The 21,437-nt window shown below is 42.1% G+C and overlaps 1 protein-coding gene across 1 annotated transcript in view; it reads right to left on the reverse strand.

Moving 5' to 3' along the window:
* Positions 1–17,535: 17,535 nt before the first annotated feature.
* Positions 17,536–21,437, reverse strand: part of LOC307245764 (poly(ADP-ribose) glycohydrolase) — a 32,549-nt gene continuing 28,647 nt past the window's right edge. Inside the window, exons 14-16 of the mRNA XM_080021432.1 lie at positions 20,315–20,420; positions 18,684–18,812; positions 17,536–18,356 (exon numbers count right to left, since the gene is read on the reverse strand). Coding sequence (XP_079877558.1) covers positions 18,184–18,356; positions 18,684–18,812; positions 20,315–20,420 — 408 coding nt within the window. The 3' untranslated portion in view covers positions 17,536–18,183. The remainder of the gene's footprint in view (positions 18,357–18,683; positions 18,813–20,314; positions 20,421–21,437) is intronic.

The following is a 21,437-nucleotide window of genomic DNA, read 5'->3' on the forward strand; positions in this document are numbered from 1 at the left end:
TACGCCAAAGGAGCCCATTTGCGAAAATGAAAGAGTCAATAGAGTTAAAAAGATAAAAAACCCGATAAAATGCATGAACTGCCTTTACCTACGGTGAGAAGCTGCAGGAGAGTGGTAAGTTTCTCGACAGTAAAGTTTTAAGCGCGGTTGTGCTATGAACAGGTTATGTTATCAATGATGGGAACCAACATTTTAATAAGGCTCGGGTTGAAAAATAGCAAACTGTCCTTTAAATGAATGAAAGACGTCATCTAGTCGTCACAGAGGACGAAATTTGTGTGAACCCATATTGACGATGCACTTTAAGTAAACACGTAATTCATAAATAATTGTCGAAGAGGTCGACAGATCGAAGATGTGCCGCAACATTAAGCGCAGAGGGAAATATTGGTACGTTATGATTTTTTTTGGCGTATGTGACATATATAGTAGTTAGCGACATATGATCCAAGCAATAGTTTTGTAAAAATAGTTGTATAAGCATAGTTGTATAAACAGCGCTACCTTCTGAACAGTGTGTAGTGAGTGCTGTATGAGGCAAACCACTGTGTTCCCATGTGATACTGTGCTTTGCAGTGGTGTTTAGATGTAGAACAAGCATGGAAATGCGATTTCTTAGGTCCTTTGTGCAATAATTAAACAGCTGTTTCAGTGAGGGTATATGTGCAATCGATGCAGGACACGACAAATTCATTAGATTCACATATCACATAGTAAATCAAATGTATTTATTTTCGTTGATATTTTTGATACAAAAGAAACATTAGAATGTATTGTGCAACGTCAACGCATGCTGTTACAGTCGCATGTGCAGAGACAAAAAACAGCTATTTAAACCGTATTGTTCCAGTGGTCTGAAGCTCAAAGTGAAAACAAAGTGAGAATACTTGTTATTGCTGTTATTTTTTGGTATTGCGGTGTTTGTCCGGTGTCGTAGGTTCATATCGTATCAGTGGCCCATGTGAATGTGAAGGCTCAAAGTTTGTGTCATTACTGGAATAGAAAAGTATTTTATCTGTTTATTCTATGTTGCATAAACACATATATTTTTATATTTATTTATTTATATGTGAAATATGTGAAAACCGTATATACAGAGTACACAAAGGTGGTGCATTTAAAAAGAGAGATAAACAGAAAAAGAGAGACGTAGCCACCATTGTTGGGATAATTAAGAAAAACAGGAGAGAAATAATGGAATGCCTTAAATGTGACATATCTTCCCACGTCCATAAACTATAACGATAAACGTGACTGTGGAAAGTTTTTGATCTCTAGCTGTTGTATGTGCGTTGTGCATCCCACATAAAAGAATGTATCAGTGTTCAATTCTAAAAGCTGCTGTGGTGAGTAGAATAATGTAGAATGTCGTGAAGTCCATTTGGTCACGAATGTTGCGTCCTCGCTGTATTTGTCACGACAGATAAAAGGGGAAAAATACTAATATTTATTTTTTTAAGTGAACCTGTATTTTGTCTATAGGCTATCTAGAAGAGGTATTTAAAGACTATTTGAACTCTTTTTTGTTTTGTGCAAAAATATCATCCATTGTAATTTCATCCTGTAGAGCAAAGAAATGTACTGCAATTAAATTAAATAAAAATGAAATATATTCCAAGCTATCAAAATCATATTTTTTTGTCGTTTGTTTAATTTGACTGCAAGTAAAAGGTGTTCAGCAAAAAAAAATATTCTGATTCCATTCAATATTCATTCAATTCTGTGTTTAATCCAGTCCAAAGGAAATGTCAATTTTTTAAACAAAGGTAGTAAATAGTGCTAAAATGTGCCTAGTGCTTGCGTGCAGCTGCAGTTTGTGCAGGAACTGACCTGATTTACACGATTTGGCCGCTCCACAGACGGCCTTGTTTCAATGACACGAGGTCTCCTGAGGACTCTGAGAGAGAGCGACGTGTTTCATTCTCCACTGGATACACAGCAGCAACAACCCCCCGCAAAAAAAGTATAAACATTTGAATATATAAAGAAATAAGTAAATACGATAAAATGGAGAAAAATAATAATAAATGGAAATATTGGATATAGTCAACATTGCTATGACTGTATGATTCAATTTGGTACAAATACTGTACATACTAAATAATCTAAATAATAAGTCTTTTTTATCAATAAACTCAGTGGCTATGGGGAGAGATGTCCAATCACTCCATTGTGCCCACTACTGACTTACTGCCTTGAACAAAATACATTTCACTATGAATTTTAAATCATGTAAAAGTCTGAATATTACTATATATTAAGTATATATTCTGTATATTTTTTTTATATATTTGGCTATTTATGTTCTGTATATTTGGAATTTTGTGTTTATTTTCAATTTGCTTTGTTTAATGTTTTTTTACTTGCTTTATTTTGCATTATTTTATAATGTTTTTAATACTAATTGTCTGTTGAGAAATGCACCAATCCTCACCACAACAACTTCCTTGTATATGAAAATGTACTTGGTGGAATAAATTCCCTCTGATTTTGTTTCTGATTCTGATTCTTAGCCCCATAAATAGAAAAACACCAAATCTCATTTTACAGTCAACACTAATTGTGGCAATTGTTCTGCTATTATACTGTATTAATAATGATAATATACGCACACTTGCGAATAGAATGGAATAGCCCTCTGTCCCTGGAACCACACTGCTGACCCACAGGTTCAAATCCAGCCAAAGCCATGTCTTCTGCTCTAGCGTGTGCGAAGCCGAGAGAGAGATTTACGTGAAACCGTTTTTTTTAGTTTTTTTTTAATAGAACCGCTCCTGCCCCCGTGAGTCTATTGACAGGTGGTGGTGTTGTTGTCGGCCGCTGGGCCCCAGCAAGGAGGGGCCCGCTGCCAGGGGCCCGGCACTGGAGATCGATGGCGGAAGCCCACCTGGAGATGGATGATGGGAGGACATGAGCGCTAATAGGACGGGGAACAGAGGCTGCTCACCTGCTGTCTACTATCGACTGGAGGGGGAGAGGGGGAGTGGGGAGCAACCTAGACGTGTCCAGCTCCAGCCGCCATCGCTTATTCTACTTCCTGCTGCTGAAGGGGCTAAAAGAAAAATTAAAAAAAAGTCCATGGGCATTATTCCACTCATCTATTCCAGAATCTATTCCAGATTTTGTAGTATTGTGTTTTAATATCTTTTATTTCATTTTGTAAATTATTAAGGGTGCATTTATTCCATAGAAAGTTGTATTTTTTTTCCCCACCTCCAACTCTATGGATAGAAGTGTAGATATGGTACTTTTATTTTTATCTCCATCTTACTTTTTATCCCCAAGTTATTTATATATTTATTATTATTAAAACATTTTAAATTTATGTTTTTGAATAGGGTTGCATTTTTCTTGTTTTAATGTCGGTGTTATATGTGGGACCTGATTTGAGGGGAGTAAAATTGGTAAAGATTTACACTGTTATTTTATTTTAATCTCCCTGTTTATAGAATACATAAATCCCCAAATAAGTCCCCAATGTGGCTGTGACAAGTGGCATGAGATCAATGTACATTACAATGGAGGGAAGCTTTGAGCCAAAACACTCTACACTATTATTTCAGCTGCATCTGAAACATTTTACACTATTTATATATTGTTTTACTTGATTCATCTTCCACATCCTTAATGTGGAAGATGAATCAAGTATGGAATCAAGTATGAAGAACCCTATGGCCCCCCATAGGGTTCTTCACGAGATTCCAGGGGGTCCCCAACAAAATGGTTAACAGTTCAAATTCAGTGTGGAAAATGTACAATAATAACTGGTTTGATCAAAAATCAGTTATCTCCCCTATAACTATAGTACAGACAGGTATGAAAGTTTGGACTAAATAAAAATCTTCTCAGATTGGGGTCCCAGAGGCGACATTTTTTTGTGGTCTATTGCGTATTAAGTTCAGGGTCCTTGATGTGAAAAAATGTTAAAAATCTCTGGGCTAAATAATAAGACGGTCAAATAAGGCCATTTCCTTACTCAATAGTAAGAATTGAAAATAAATTGAGGTATCATCATTCACGGTAGGTGAAATCAGCCTCTGCCGAATTCAACATTAGATAAAGGATCAAACATAACCGCTACCAGAGATACCTATCGGAATCCATTAGACGGCCAATTAGCTACGCTGAACCTGTCATCCCAAATATCCCCCGACATGTTAAGTTATTCATGCAACTCGGAAGCCACCAGTCTTTGAAAGTGAAATTTAGCTTGACATTTTTCCTCTGAAATGAAAAAGGTGTGTGTGTGCGTGCCTGTGCGCGCACGGCGTGTGTGTGTGTGTGTGTGTGTGTGTGGAGTAAAAAAGAAAAAAGCTCCATGGTCCTGTTTCAGGTATTTCATCGCTGACATTTTAAAGCGAATTAAGAGAAAATAACAGTTTGCCATTGACTGCTATTCTTAAAATCTTTCAATTAAGGGAGATCCCTATGCCTGTCTGTTTACCCCCGCAAAGAGATTCTGATAATGACCCTTCTGGCATTTATAAGGAAACTGCTGCGCTTTACACACCATCTTGGAGCCTAATTGGGCGAGAAGTGAAGCCCCATTAACTAATGGCTCGCGATGAAGAATATGACAACAGCAGAGACCTGATATTTCTGTTGAACCATTACTTTGTCAAAGTTATTCTGAAGGAAAAGGTATAGTGACATGACAATTCTTGTCACTTTAGAATAACTGCATTATCTCGATACACCAAGTCAGTCAACGGGCACAGCCTACAAGGATGAAGTCCGAAGACCGACAGCGTTGTGTTCAGAGAACAATCTCGTCCTGAACTCCTGAAAAACAAAATAACTCATAATAGACTTCCGGAAGAACAGGGCAGGGTCCCTGCCTTCAGGTTCCTGGGTACGCACATCGCTGAAGATCTCTCCTGGACTGCCAGCACCACAGCAGTAGTCAAGAAGGCACAGCAGTGACTCCACTTCCTGAGGATCCTCAGGACCTGCAGGATATGCTGCTGGTGTCCTTCTGCCGCTGCTCCATCGAGAGTGTGCTGGCCTCCTGTATCTCTGCGTGGTATACCGGCTGCTCAGCAGTGGACAAGGGAGTCCTTCAGAGGGTCATCAATACCGCCCAGAAGATCATCGTCTGCTTAGTGCCCTCTTTGCTGCCTCAGTAGGGCAGCCAAGATATTGAAAGCCTCCCACCCTGGACATCATATGTTTGACCTGCTGCCCTCTGGTAGTTGCTTCAGGTCCATCAAATCACGGACAAACAGACTGAACAGCTTCTACCCATGAGCCATACGAGAACTGAACACTGCCAAACACTGACTGTCCGGGAGCTGTTTGGTTAGTCTCGCCTTTTTTATTATTTTCTTCTAATTGCTGTTTGTTATGTGTGAATGCAGTCAGGATTTCTTCTCAATTTCGTTGTACTCATGTGCAATGACAATAAAGGAATTCTATTCTATTCTGGTGCAAACTGGCAACATTACAAGAACCTACTTTACAAATTTAAGAGAATAGAATGCTAAGAAACCATATCCCCTCTAATGGCCTGAAGTACAGAGAGCTTGCCTAGAGAGCTACTGCTCTCTGCACATGAATAAACATCTTTTCACGTATCCTCACGCTCAGGACTACGGCTAAATCAACACGGCGGCAAAACGGCAAAACTTCAAGCGCTTCAGCGCCGTGTTTATCTCCTGTTTTGAAGTGCTGTAATGAGGCTGTGCAGGAAGACAGGATGACATGTCCTCGTCTCCAACTTGTCTAATTCTAATTTCTTTCCCCCATTACTCCTCTCACGGCGCCAGGCCTTTCTTCACCCTGCCCAAAACAATAATCCAGCCCATTGAAGACGCTGTCCCCCACGCGTCTACTGTAAACGTGGAATCCAAACAGCGCTGGTAACGTGTGATTCATTTTTGTGATTGGAGGATCAATAACCAATTTGAGGATGACTGGATTCAGATTGCGGCGGTGAGACATGCAGCGTAAATCTCGGGGCAGTGGGAAGCACGGCCCAGGAGCTGCCATGGCTCCGGCCCTGGGCGATGATTTATGCCCTCGGTCCTGAGACTCACAATGCTGCTTTAGGTCGGCCATCGAGCGGCGAGGCCCAATTTGAACGGTCACAATGTTAAAGCATGTCCGGGTGACTACCCGGGGAGGGTCAGGGGTGGGTGTGGAGGAAATAAAAGGAAGTCTAATGACAAAGGCCCAGCGGTCAATAACCATCGGCCCCCATCGTCCCAATCATCATCATCGCCATCATGACCTCATTGGGCTGCTTGCAGCTATACAATACAATTTTCCCCTTGTGTACAGGCATGTGAACGTACACACAAAGACGATCAAAAGACGTGGATGGAGATTGCGAGGGAAAGGAAGGGAGAGAGAGTGGGAGAGAGAGAGGACCCGAGAGATGACTAGACGCGAGCTGAGCCTCTGGAAGGTAACTGGTTGTGCCAGGCCATCATCCTAGAACCAGAGCCGGCCATCCAACCAAACGCAGCGCTCGGAGACAGGCCTTTGAGCGCTGGCCTCACATCAGGGTAACAAAGGCTCGGCTGCCCGCTCCGCTCCGAGAGCGTGTTGCCTAAAAGCGCCAAACACGACTGGATCTGAGGAGACAGGAGAGAGGGAGAAGTTAGATGGAGGAAACTCTTTAAGATGACGCAGTCGTGCAGAACAGGACCAACGCAGAGATCTGTCACGTCGGCCGTGAGCTCGAAAGGACGTTCTACAGAGCATGACGAAGAAAAACAGCCACCACGCGACTAACGATCCCATTGTCATTGGGGTAAATAAGAATGCATGAGTCGTGGCATGCATCTAGACTCGCATTGAGACGTGCGCACACACAATTCCCGTCACTCCCCACAGCTTCCACAGAGATGTGTCTGACTGCCAGGGCCAGATGTGGATCCTAGCAATGGAGGCAGGAGCACGAGGAGCTGAAGGTGTGCTTCATTACACCTCATGTTCCCTGGCGACCGCTTGTCCCGGCAGCGCCGTCCCCGTGGAGCCAAGCCGTCTGCGGTGGGAAGAGACCCTCAGTGCTCGTTGGCGGTGGAGCAGCAGCAGCAGCAGCGTCGTCCTGGCAAGCGCCACAGCTGCCAGCGACTCCATCAATCTCCGGTCTGCGGTAACTAAAACCACGCGCCAAGGAGCGGCGCTCACTTCCTGACTCGGCCAATTACAGTGATCCATTAAGAGGCGCAAGAGCAGCGCCAACAGATGGGAGAGTGGCGCGTGTTCAATCGTGGCCCCGTGTTTGTTGACACGGGAGACAAAAGCTATTTTGCTGCTGATGTACTTCTCGCCCGGGTTTGTGAGACTTAAAAAAAAACAACAACAACAAAGCCTGACAGTGAATGCCTGGTGTTGGGTTTTTAAGTTGTGTTCACGCTGCACATTTTTAATGCGCCCGTGCCGTGGACAGTTCCGCTTTTGTGTAAAATTTTGATGCTTGTTTGCCCCGGGAGCTGTCTGAGAATCAATTAAAACAAGAACTTGGGGTTTGATTTGCAAGGAGTAGTATTAAGAAAATATTCAGCCAACTAAGAATTGAAAAGTAGATAACAGTTGGTGGTGACGGCTGACATCAACCTTTTGTACCTTTTTTTTTTTTCTTACTGACATTTTGACCCCACACGTGTTGAAAACATGGGTGGATTTCTGTGGAATTCAGCACATTTGTATCACCAGAAAGAGGGACCAAAATGTATACTTTGGTTTCAATTGGTATTTAGACCACAAATAGTTAAAAAATCCCTCTCGAAAAATAAACTGATAACTGAAATAAAGCAATCTTCTATTGACCGGTCAACCCATAAAGTAAGCAGCTGATCGAGGGGAAAAACAACTGGTTTGGGCGTATTGCTGGGTCCTGTAATTTTGGAAATCTTTCTTTCTGCAACACATTTACGCTAGCATGAGCGGCTGTTGGCACTTGCATTGCCTGCGACAAACCTCACACCTCAACAACAATCCTACGCTGTCTTACTGGGATGTCGCCGATTCCAAGTATCTTGCGTGTGCCTTTAAATGGAGGTTTTCAATTTCTCCCGCCCCCCTTTCTTTAAAAAAAAAAAGGAGGTGGGTGTGGCTGGGCATGGTCGTTGCCTGGCTGGGTCAGTGGGTCGTAGACCACGCCCGTTGTCAATTGAACTGACGTTAGCGCTGAAACTCGAGTGGAGCAGAGTGGGCGTGGCTCAGAGCCATAGGGTCTGGGCTTAAGAAATCCAACCAATCAGGATTTTTGCATCATGAATTTTAACGATTGATGCAACACCATATTGCTCACTTCTCAGACCAGTTCCATTCCCGGTTATTGGTGGTACAGTATTCACTGAATCAACGAAAACAATACTACCACTATAACTACTACTATAAACCTTCATATTTCCAATAGATTTCACATGTTTGTGCAGTTTCCCTTGATATTATTGCCAATTATTGATAATTAACAACCATAAATTGTAAATAAAACATGATATTGAATAAAGGCCATCTTTAAGGCACCCCCCAAAATTCTGGGGCTTGCACTGGTTTTGCTGTCAGCATCTTAATCAATCAAAGTCCATGTTGTGTTTTCCCATAAAATCTGTTGACTTTCTTCGCGATGTCCTTCAAAAATTTTAATTTAATTATTCAACTAACAGGTTGTGGAACAGTTTTCGTTCCGTAAATCATCGGTGGCAGACCCATTAACACAGCACTCCTGACAGGTTCGGCAAACTACACAGCGGACAAGCACACAAAACACCATGAGGGGGACGTCACTCGAAAGACTGAATAATCAATTAATGATCAAATGGACATATCATGTCATTCGGCAGGGAGCAACCTTTCCAACAAGCTAACTCCAATAATAGTAGAGAAAACTAGCAATACTGAAGGCGACAGGGGACTAAAACTAAATGACCTCAAAATTCTTATGTACATTTCAGGAGCTGATCTGTGTTTATTTACTTTGAGAGGGGACCTATGAAGGCAGTTTAAGAACGAGGCCAGACCGACACAGCGAGACGAAGCAGTTAAAGTAATGGCTTCGTCTTTAACCGGTGACTTCCTCAAGGAGGTGTGAACAAATGAAAAGAGCAGTGATCTGGATACTGGTCTTCGCGGTACCTCTCTCCTCAGTTTGTCACCCAGATACGTTCTGTGCTCGGAAGGCGTTTGACACGGGAGCGATGGTATCATCTGGGGTGTGCGTGTCCTTGTGTAAATAAGCCTGTCACTTATCTGGGACTTCATATGGAATACGGGACAGCCCTGAGGGATGGGAACCTCCTTTATATCGTCCCTGCAAGAAAAGGCTGCGTACAGTTGGAACAACAAATATACTTTGTCTCCGTATTTTACAATTATCCCAATGTGGAGATCGACTATATAGCATTTCCGAGACGGCAAGATATCTATTGATTCAGGCGCGTCGTCACTTTTGGAGGCGTAATGACGTCGTTTTTACAGCGGGCCATAAAATAATACACCAGCTCAGACGCAGACTTCTACTTTCCAGATCGATCCAAAACCAAAAACAGGGAAGAGAGGGTATAGTCACTTGTTCAATAAAACTGAATCAACTCTACCATGACACTTGGGCTTCAATATGGATATTATTTGTATTTCTAAATGAAAAACCTTACAACTATATACTGGACAAAAATCTCAAATCAAAATCGAGATACCATTCTGTGAGTGCTGATTTTCATCTGTCAATTCATACTGCTGTTCTCTCTGTACAACAGATATTTTTTTGTATCATACTTGATTTCCAAAAAAATGTTTTTAGGCTTATATTTAATGTTTATCATTCGGTTTATTGTATATTACAATTTATTTTCCTCTTTAGGTTTATCCTTCTGGTTCACAATTAGGTTTGTTACATTTATTATTGAATATGCCACATTTTTCCAGTAAATTTTTTGGGGTTCTTCTATTTTTAAATTTTTTATTGGTTTTCTGGTTGGTTTTATATTTTGTTGTTTATCATTGCCATTTTCTGTTTCATATTTTTTATTCCATTGCTTTATTATTATTGCCCATTTTTTGATGTAAGCTATTGCCGACACTGCAATCTAACTATCGTTTATCCTTAGATGTTGCACCCCTGTGTGTCTGCATAATCACATACTTAATAATAATAAATGAAAAAGATACTGGGAAGCGTGCAAAAATTAAATAGATGCACAGCGCAATTAAAAGAAAAAAGAGAAATTCCCTCTAGTTTTGAGAATGCTTGTCATGATTTTACCTCCACGTCTCCTTTATGATTTTGAGTAATGGCAGCACTGTCTTTGCTGGAAGAACTGGAGAACATCCAATTAACACTGACTTCCGCCCGGTAGCGAGCCGAGCTTGTGGAACGGGTAAACACATGAAACCGCAACGCAGCCACTGTAGAGTATCGAATCTTCTTTTTAAAACATAATTTAGCAATTATTTAGAAATACACAAGGGAAATCTCAATTGGAAGAAAAAAAAGAACTAAGTCAAGAAGCCTGGACAAGAGGTGTCATTAAGTGTCAAACACACACTTATATGGTGTTCGCTTTGTAAGGATACTTCAGGGAGTGTGTGTGTGAATGTGTGTGTAACATGGCTGGAGTGTGCTGCCAAGCTCAGAGTGACAGCTCCATAACAAGCCCTTCGCACAGGGACAGCCTGGAGGTCCACTCTGCCAGCACCGCCTCTGATGAGTGCTCGAGATGAACACACACACACAAACACACACACACACACACACACACACACACACACACACACACACACACCAAAACAACGACCAAGACCACAACCAAGGACAAGACCAGGATAATGACCAAGAAAAAGACCAACACAACGACGAAGACCAAGGCTAAGGCCAAGACAACAACCAAGACATGGGCTAGGGCAAAGACAACAACCAAGACCATGACCAAGGACAAGACCAAGAACACGACAAAGACCAAGACTACTGTTGTGGTTTAATTAGTAACCTGTTATGATTCAATTTAGTCACCCCACATGAAAACCCACAATATGTTGTACTTAAATTGATGCAAGAACAACCAAAATTAATCTAAAACAATTCCTTAAAAATACCTGAAAAGTAGTATACTCTGTAAACCACCAGATGGAGCCACATATGACCAACAGAGGACGCTATCTCCAGAGGTCATGCAAGGGACAAGCCCTGAATGAAGAGTCAGCAAAAATCGGTCCGTTTTATTTAAACTTGCTGCCGGTAGAAAATTACAAATGAACGCCATCGTCAAAAGAAGGAGGGTTGTGGCTATGAAGGCTTTGATTGGCTTGCTGAGAAGCAACATCAGAGAACAGCTAAACAAGGCAACAAGACTACGATATATAGATATATATATATATATATATATATATATATATATATATATAAAAATATATTTTTCTTATTATTTTTTGACACAAAGAGGCGAGATATGTAAAGAAGCAAAAGCCTCGCCATGACTATAAAAGACGAGAACAAAGGGAGCAATCACTTCTGGTTTCGCGAAACCAACTCAGAGTTTTGTTGCTGTGTCTCTACTTATCTGATACACAATAAAACTTGTACGCATCAGCTTCTGTTCTGTTCCAGTGATTTTTTCCAAGCGTGGAAAAAAGGTCTTAACAGGTTTTAACCTCAATCTTTTTGAGGAAGATAAAATCCCACATTTCGGCCCGAATCTTTTAAGCGACAACACCGCGACCAAGAGAAAGACCAAGACCATGACAACGACAAAGACCACGACCAAGAACAAGACCAAGGACAAGACCAAGACAACGACCAAGACCAAGACAATGACCAAGACCAAGGACAAGACAACAAGCAAGACCACGACCAAGGACAAGACCATGACTAAGCACAGGGACAAGACCAAGGACAAGACCAAGACCAAGACCTAGACCAAGGACAAGGACAAGACCATGACAACGACCAAGGACAAGACCAAGACAACGACCAAGGACAAGACCAAGACAACGACCAAGACCCCAACCAAGGACAGGACCAAGACAACGACCAAGGACAAGACTAAGACCAAGCTTAAGGACAAGACCAAAAACAAGACCAAGGACAAGACCAAGACAATGACCAAGAACAAGGCTAAGGCCAAGACAACGACCAAGACGACAACCAAGGACAAGACCAGGACTTACAACAACCAAGCACAAGACCAAGACAACGACCAAGACCATGACCAAGAACAAGACCAAGACTACGACCAAGGACAAGACATTGACCAAGACCAAGGACAAGGACAAGACAATGACCAAGACCAAGGACAAGGACAAGACAATGTTGAGACCATGACCAAAGTTCAAACTTCAAAGTGTTTTATTTGTCAAGTGTAAAGTACAACACAAGGTCATTGGGTACAATGAAATTCTTGGGGCTTGACAGGCAACAACTAGGTAGTGGGCATAAAAAGATAAAATATAAAATATACACAAAGTACAACACCAACACAACGACCAAGGACAAGACCAAGACCACGACCAAGGACAAGACCAAGAAAACGACCAAGACCAAGACAATGACCAAGGACAAGACCAAACCAAGGACAAGACAAAGACCAACACAACAGCCAAGACAACAACGAAAGACAAGACCAAGACAACAAGATTCAAGATTCAAGATTTTTTATTTGTCACATACATATACATACTTCCATACATATATGCAGTGAAATGTAATAACTGGAGCGCCGGCGCAGGCGACCTCTAGGGGCGGCGCCACTATCGCCATGTCCAACCAAGCGAGAGACCGAGAACAAGCCAAGAAAAAAAAAGTGCTGGCTGAAGTTTTCTTCTTCTTGTAGACATGATGTGAGTGGAACATGCTGTGTGGTTCAGTGGCACTCCAACTTATTGCAACCCCCCCCCCCCCCACACTAATCAACAACCTGCGCCATGTGTTGAGTCTAATCATATCCGGAGAAAAAATGATCAAGGCCAAAAACCGGCAAAATTGTCGTTCCTTTGAAATGTGTGGAAAACATCTGTGTGGGGCAGCTGTGGAACCTGGGATAAACACATCTGTCTGATTCAGCCGCCCAGGCCAACTAGACATCAAGATCCTCAAGATGTTGCAGTGTGTGCACAGCCCCGTTGAGGCCCCACACCGCCGTTATGGACACTCAAATACACATAAACACTAAATCACTTTCTATAAGTTTCCCGGTTGCACTATTTTTAGAATGCCTCTCTCTCGTTTTTAAATGAAGGTTTTCGGTTTTGTTCAACGTGCAGCAGATGGCGTTGTGTAACTCTGCAGGAAGCAGCAACAAGTGTTCAATTAAGGGCCTGAGGAGAGGTCTCCTCAGCTGGAATCTGATAAAACCTGGGAAGCAAGTCAATTCAACCGTGCACCGCTAAACTAACCCCCTTCCTGTTTAGGTGAGATCCATATCAGAATCGGAATATAATTTTCACAAATGAGGAATTTGTCATGCTGATGATTTGTGCGTTTCTCCACAGCTTATTAGCATAAAAAAGTAGTCCTAAAAAAACCAATCAAGATATATATATATATATATCATAGGTGGGAAAATGTTACTAAAACAAATTTATAAATGGTCCAAAACCACATTTGTGTGTACTGCCTTTAAGATAAATCTTAAACGTAATGTAACTCTACCGCGTGTACCCAAGTGACAAGGAAAAAAAAAAAAATCGCAATCCATCTGTTTTGATTTAATTATTTGTGGAGTTCTATGCTGACGTACACTGGAAGACATTAGACTTGTTACCCTCACCACGATGCCAAGAAATCTGAGTGGTAAACAAGACCCGGTGCCACCTGCACAGGGGTCCCTCCAGATCGCTGTTTACAGACTTCACAGCTTCACTACCATGTCCCTACACGTGTCGCTCCCGCTCATATCCGCAGTGACTCGCAGAAAACGGGAATGGATTAAAGCTTTCTATGGGTTTGATGATCTGTCTCTGCAGCGTCCATGTTGGGCGTCTTGGCGGCAAAGTAACCAAGGCTCCCAAAACAATACAAAATGCTTAAACTTACACAATATTTCATTCCAGCCGCCTTGGCATGGCATCCATCCACCCTGGTGATAGATTGGCAATCTGATTTTGAGTCCAGAAATGGAAAGAAAATATTTCTTCTCAGTCGATCCTTGACCTTACGGCAGGGGAGTGTGGGGGTGGATCGGGGAATCCGTTTGGCTAAAAGGTGCTGCCATCACATGAAAATGGATTTTCCTTTTTTCAGATCAATCGTTGTTGACACTAGATATGTATTCCTCCATTTCTTCCCATTGTTTACTGTTTTTTTTTCTGGCCGTGGGCAGTTTGAGACTAAATAAAAGACAAGCAGATTTTCGGAGTGTATTCTTTAGGAAGGAACTGCCGTCGGACAAGGAACCACCTCAGCATGCGTGTGCGACCCACGGGGGACACGCGGGGGAAGCGGGGGAGACATTTTGGTCGTGTGTAGTTTGAGCTGCGGGAGTCGAGGACGACAAAAGCTCTTCTGTGAGTCGTGATGATGGCGGTCGCGAAAACTAATTCTACATTTTACATTTCGAGGAAACTTTAGAGGAGCCGAAAGAGAACAAGGGAGTCGGAGGGGGAAATAATGGAATCACTGTTGATGGGAATACCTTGAGAGAACTTTATCTCATAGGAGTCCCTGTTTGAAACACACTTAAAATGCTGTTCAAATGTGGGATAAACTTGCATCACAAAAACACAGCTTTTGGATCTGGCACTTAGACTTGAAAGAAGGCCACATGAACAAAAATATTTGAAGCCAGAATTCTGACTTTAATATCAGAATCAGGACTTGTATCTCAGATCTCAAATAATTATTTTTGTTAATTACATTTTTTTATAATGTGGCCTTAATCTCTTAATTTCTAAAAATCAGAAAACAGAATATTTACTTTGATCTCAGAATAATGACTTTATCCTCACAATTCTATGATTAATCTCAGAATTCAAGTGCTTTTTTTTTTTTCTTCATGTGGCGCTAATGCTCTTCTGTAGAAATAGCACAATGTTGGAAAACATGATCTACATTTTCAGATTTTAATTTTCAGCTTGGTAAATGGAGATGCTGTAAATGTTCATATCTTTTATCATTGTGTTATATTAGACCATCACTGACTAACAGATCATACAGCGCACGCTGTATGTGCACGCACGCACGCACGCACACACACACCCCTCCATTTGTTTTAAGATAAATTTGGATTAAGAACATATTTCAAAACAAGAACAAACAAACAATGTTTTCTTTCTTTCTTTCTTTCTTAAATCTTCCACCCAGGGATAGAAGCAGCTCTCAGGGTTCCGTCAAAAACAACAACATTCGGCTCACGGTACCTTTAATCCACGGCCAGGAAAACCCTGCAGAAGTCCTGCAAATACCACAGAGACATTACACTAACAAGCCAAAATAATATGCAAACAGGCCGTGCAATCTAAGTACGGGAGTTAATTCTTAATAGAGTGCAGTGAAATATTAAGACTGACCTTTTGGGATAATGGTGCTGCGAGGAAGAGGAATAATGAATTATCAGTTCACGACGACTTCAAAGAGATGGCCACTGTGTGTACTCCCCGCGGTCCATTCATCATTTATGTAATGGCAGCACAAGTGAGAGAAATATGGCATCAAATAACTAGATATTACATATCAATATTAATTTGCAGTGTCACATTAGTGAACTGTATTAATTTAAGATTACCTGATCCACTTTCTATCTCACTTATTTATTTCTGTGCTTCATACTAACTGATACACTTAAGACTTTTTTTTTTTTATCACTTGTCTTCTGGAGCCACGTAATGATGCTTTTGTTATTTTAGAAGTGTATGTTTAAAGTTTACTGTGAAATATTTTGGTTTCTCTTAAATGCATCTTTCCGGTTTACATTCTATTTCATGTAATTGTATAGGGCTTTATATTTTATATTTGGACGTTACTTTTTATTTTTTAGGTCTTTTTCATTTATAACTTTTATTTCTTATTGTGTTTCTAGTATTTTGCTGTTAGTTTATATCTGTTGTTTATCATTAGATGTATATTGCATTCTTTTTTTTTTTATTGTGAACAGTTAAGTGTTGCCATTTATATCGGCATTTTCTTTTTAGAATTGTATTGTATTGTTTGATTATTTTGCTACTGTTTTGCTGCTGAGACACCGCAATTTCCTTATGGGGTTGAATAAAGTGTTTTTCTATCTCTCTCTATCTATCTAAAATAACACCAACTAAGTATTTACTTAATGCATTTATGTTCTATCATTCTCCCCCTTGAATTGAACCTAGTGTTCAGTGCAGTAACTCTGAGCATATCAGCATGAATAGATTATTATTACATAATTATTCTTTAATCTGAGTAGCACTGGAGTTCAAACCCCAGTTCAGAGCCACATGTTTCAAGGTATGATCATGCATCTGAAAAATCGAACGTCGTCTCGTGGTCTTATGACAGATGCTGTCCCAAAAGGTCAGGGGAGATAAGGGAGTGATCCGGCGGGGTAACCCTGGGTTTCCATGGCTGTTTGAAACCCACAGGCTTCAAAGAGGGACCGACCCCCTCCCTCCATCCTCGCTCCATGGAGGTAAAAACAGGAACCAACCCCAGCACCTCCATCATTTGCTCACAGCCTCCGTAAAATAAAATGATCAGGGATTTAGACCCGGCATCGTAACAAGGATATTTTTACACCCAGCTCATGCTTATACATTATTTTCAATGGTGGAGGAAGTACTCAGCCCTTTTGTTTTGCTTTATAGTATAGAAATACTTGCTATTAAATGTACTTTAAAGAATTAAAAGTACTTGTCATTGTCTAGTAGATTGATACTTGCTTTGACATGTAGTGGAGTAAGAGTCAAAAGTGTCCAAAACTGAATATACTCAAGTACAGATACTTAAGCAAAAAAAAAAAGAAATATGTGGAATCAAAAATTGTTAAAAACAGCTTATCAAATTCTCCACTCAATCAACAATTCATGGTTAACATGAATAGGCCTAACTATTATGTAAATTTGTTTCAATTTTATTATTGGTTTTAATAGCGTGGAGCCATCCAGTATTTTTACAAAATCTGATTCATAACCAAGACTCATCACTCGCGCTCATAAGTCGAAATTCCAAAATAAAACGTCCAGGCTTCCTGTTGATGCAGAGGAAGATGAAGATCAGACTCATCTTAACAGGCAGAGGAATCACGCGATTGGCCGTTCTCTGATCCACTCTTTACTTAATGAGGTGTCATGTACAGTTTAAATAAAAGGTATGACCTTATTAAACCACGAGTGAAAGGGTGAAGCCAGAGCTCGGAGAGAGATATATAATATTACAATATATATATTACTTACCCCATGGCGTCCGTGAGACAAGGAGCCTTCACTCACCGACCAATTCGCGACTTTCTGCTTTCGTTTTCACTGAGCTTCTACATTAAATGAATGAGGAAAAAAATAATACAATTCTTCCGAGATTGACACCGTTTGACTAATTAATATTGCAAACCATCAGAGACACGTTGATGTGAAAGGGATTTCAACTTTTATTTGCGCACAAAATGAACATCAGTCAAAAGTGGAAATGCACACGACAACCAGATTTGCAAACAAATCGAACTAATCCCCTTGTTAACTGGAAAAAACAAAAAATCATTTATCATCTATAACATTATCGCCGAAATAATTTCTAATACAAGAGCAGAGCGCCCAATTTTAGAAGTGAAGTGCTCTTTAAATCAGAGCCAGATGGCTACGAGCAATCCAAAGCCGACTCTAGTTATATTTTTCTCTTTAACTTGATTTGTGACAGGCAATTCAATTAGACTGGATATGTGTGGGTGTAAAAAAAGGCAACACGACAAACTCAGAAGATGGATGGCAACCTTTGCTTCACCATTAAATTCACAAGTGCGTCATATCGAAGCTCGATCCAGCAGCGTACAGGCAGCCGCGGTGAAATAAACAATTTTCCAGCGAGGCGCCAGACGCGGCAATACCTAATCATACACTTCACTCCCAATTGTTGCTCCTGTTTATATTCTGCATAGCTCATCGCTTTTCATTTTGGACGCTGAATAGATCAAAGGGCATTTGGTTGTGTCAATTCAAAGCTAATCTGAGAAGAAAAAAAAAATGTCAATAAAATAAATCAATGAAATAAAATAATAAAAAAAAAAAAAAGAAAAGAAAGCCAGAAGGCAGAGTGAGAATGTTTTGGTGACTCATCCCTCACCCCTGGACCTCGGCGGGCTCCGCGGGGACCCCATCCGAGGGGCTTGGCGCCGGCGAGGAGGAGCCCAGCTGCCGGTGGATGAAGGAGTAGAGGCTGACATCAGGGCGGCGGCCCAGGCAGCTCTTGCACACCAAGCTGTAGTACTGCTGCAGCAGGCCATACACTCCCCCTGCAATGGGAACAAACCACAGCGAGTGTGTCAGACGTACTGCAATTTATACAGCGCTTTCCTAATCTCGCCACCACTCAAAGCGCTTTACAATACACGCCTCACATTCACACACACATACACACACACATTCATACATCGATGGCGGCGGCAGCCGTGCAAGGTGCACGCCTTCGACATGCTGCCAGGAGGAGCACGGAGATCGAACCAGGAACCCTCAGATTACCGGACGACCCCGCTCTCCTGCGCCGCTGCTGGTCCAAGACGGACGCACCGCAGGGCAAGCTAACGTCACGGCAACTGGACGGAAATAATAATTCGCCCTACCCACGCTGATCTTCCTCTGCGTGAGGACAGAGTGCATGCGGTGGACGTCGGCCATGAGCTGGCTGTCGCCGAAGGTGAAGTACGCCACATCGCGTCCCGCCTCGGCGGCCGCCAGCATCTGGAGCAAAGCTGCAGGGACAGAAGGCCATCGCGTGTTAAAACGTCTCCAGAGAGAAGCCTGTGAAATCCGTCTCAGTGGACCGCTGGGTAGTCTCTGTATAGCAAGTTTTTAAAGAATCATATTCATACTAACAGCAAATAAAATTACAGTCAAAACCAGAAATGATTTGCCTCAAAGAACATATAAAGTCCATCTGGATAGATTTTCCGCAATATTGGAAATTTTGACATTTCCAGCAACGTATTTTTGAAGTCCAAATAACACCTCAATTGGTATGTGTGTTCCATCGACATACGATAAAGCTAAGGGATTGGGTGTAGAATGTCTGAGATATTAGCCAATGAAATTCAAATTTCATTTTGCAATATCTAATCTGCAAGTGTTGTTTCAAGTGGACCTTGCCACTTGGCAGGCTCAACAAGGACAGCACTCTCCGGGAGATTGAAACAAAGACACGATGTGTGAATACCTATTGAGAGTTGCTTGAAGCTTTAATCTTCCAGCATATGAGTATGTGATTGAGTGAGTTAGTTTCAGCGTATGTCTGTCATTTCTTCACTCGGCAAAATACAGGCAGTAAGGAAGACCCAAAGAAAGGTCTAAAAAGGTCATTGAGCACGTCATGTTCACACTACGAGTGCATGGCCCTCGTTGGGTAAAAGATAAATAATCTAGGGGAGAGGTCCCGGCCCTCTGAGGACTCTGGATTAGTCACCGCAGTACGAGTGGAGCCTGGTCTGGCCCTGGAGACGCCTGAATATTTAAAATGACTGGAGTCAACGCTGCTGATTAATGAAGGCTGGGATGGCGGCAAGCTACCAAGCCACGCTGAATATGCATCTGCACATGGCGGTGAGGGCTGGAGTTTCCACCTTGTGCTGTTTTCCCCTCACCTGCTTTGAATCATCATTTTTCCTTTTAAATATTCTCAGACAATTAAACAAGGACAGGCTGTGGGAGCAGGAGGAAGCGCGGTCACCGCGGTGTCTCAGGTGCTTCTTCTCCCCCAAGGCAACCATTAGGGAGCCACTGGGGAACTCTGACAGTGCAGAGCTCGCGGACGGCTAATTAACAAACGTGAATGCTCAAGCGCCGCCGCGACTGCGTATCCCGCACGTGGCCGCTCTCGGTCAGCGGTAAACAGTGGGACAAAGAGAGGAAAACCGACTTCAGCACAATACGCAACAGCTGCGTTCTGCAAATGTAAGCTCTCCTGGAGCTGGGCACTCGCTGACAGTGATGCAGGGCTTCAGACAGCGCTCTGCAGCCGAGTGATGAGACCGGGGCAGGCGATCAATTTCACTATTAATGAAAAATATTAACTCTGTCAGTTGATCAATAAGAGGAAAGCAGATGAATAGGCCTTAAGTAAACAAACGTGTGCTGAGAAGATGAATGGAGGGGAGCTCTCTGATCTGTTGGAGGCTTTCGAGCCTGAAGCCACTCTGTTACATTCCACTTTATCCGCTGAGTGAGTGGACGGCTGATGGCGGCGCCGCCTCCCGCTTACCTTTGAGCCGTGTGTCTCCCCCAAAAATTCCACAGCCCCAGTTCCCCGTCGCCACGGCCGACAGATGCCGGCTTGGCTGACTGGGCCGAGCGAAGCCGCAGAAGGCCTATACACGGAGGGAAAAGGCGACAGAGGAGACATTTCCAATAAGCGCTGTTGTGATTATATTTCTCAAGTCCATATGGTTTGACCTGGTCGACAAACCTGAAAACTAAGCCCTCTGTTGGCGAAAACCTTGAATGAGCCAGCGGTGACATCAGGTCATGCAATAGAGGCACCGTTAATTAAGAGGATAATATTGCATTTGATGTGCAAGTCTCTAGAGCATCAGTTACAGATCAGTGTGACTGTGGGTTTCAAAATAACACAGTCCTCATCCCTATACATTCACACCAAAATGTTATATACTGTATATATACCGTGTGTATATATAAATATGCAATATATATGTGTATATATAAATATATACACACACACACACACACACACACACACACACACACAGTATAATGCTAAAAGAGAAATTACATTTGCCTGTAGGCCAGCGCTAGCCGCATTATTCAAACATAAAAGGTTTGTGAGATCCGCTTGGCGTTGCTAAATATACATTTTTAACATGTTGTAATTTGGCAACGGCATGCATAAAAGCGGGGTTTTCTCGCAATTAGTGTCACAGCAGTGTCAAACTTGCATATTCATAATTGCCTCTAAGTCCCGTTAAGCGTGTGCAAAATAAGAAGACACGGCAAGAATCAGCGATTAAAAAGAGTGGGCGAAATGACATGGAGACCATTGGGTTTTTTGCATAGGAAATCAAGCAGATAGCGGGAATGAATTGCAAGTGCCCGTCCTCCATCTGACCGCTCATAAATTCTCCCCACGAAAGGGCAGAAGTGACGGTTAGCTAAACAACCTCCCAAACTGGATTGATCTCCATGTTGGTGCATTCTTCACATGCCTGTCACAGCTGTCAGACTCCCCCCCTGACGCTTTCTGAAGGCCCCTCCACAAGATCAACATCTTGATTTTCTATTATGTGTATCCATCTCTGCCAAGGAGAAGCTCTGCTGATCCTCCATCATTCTTCCTTTTCTCAGATCTATTGCGTCATTTTGACACCGGG

This window comes from Zeus faber, assembly GCF_960531495.2.
Source record: "Zeus faber genome assembly, chromosome: 20".
In the NCBI taxonomy this organism is placed as follows: domain Eukaryota; kingdom Metazoa; phylum Chordata; class Actinopteri; order Zeiformes; family Zeidae; genus Zeus; species Zeus faber.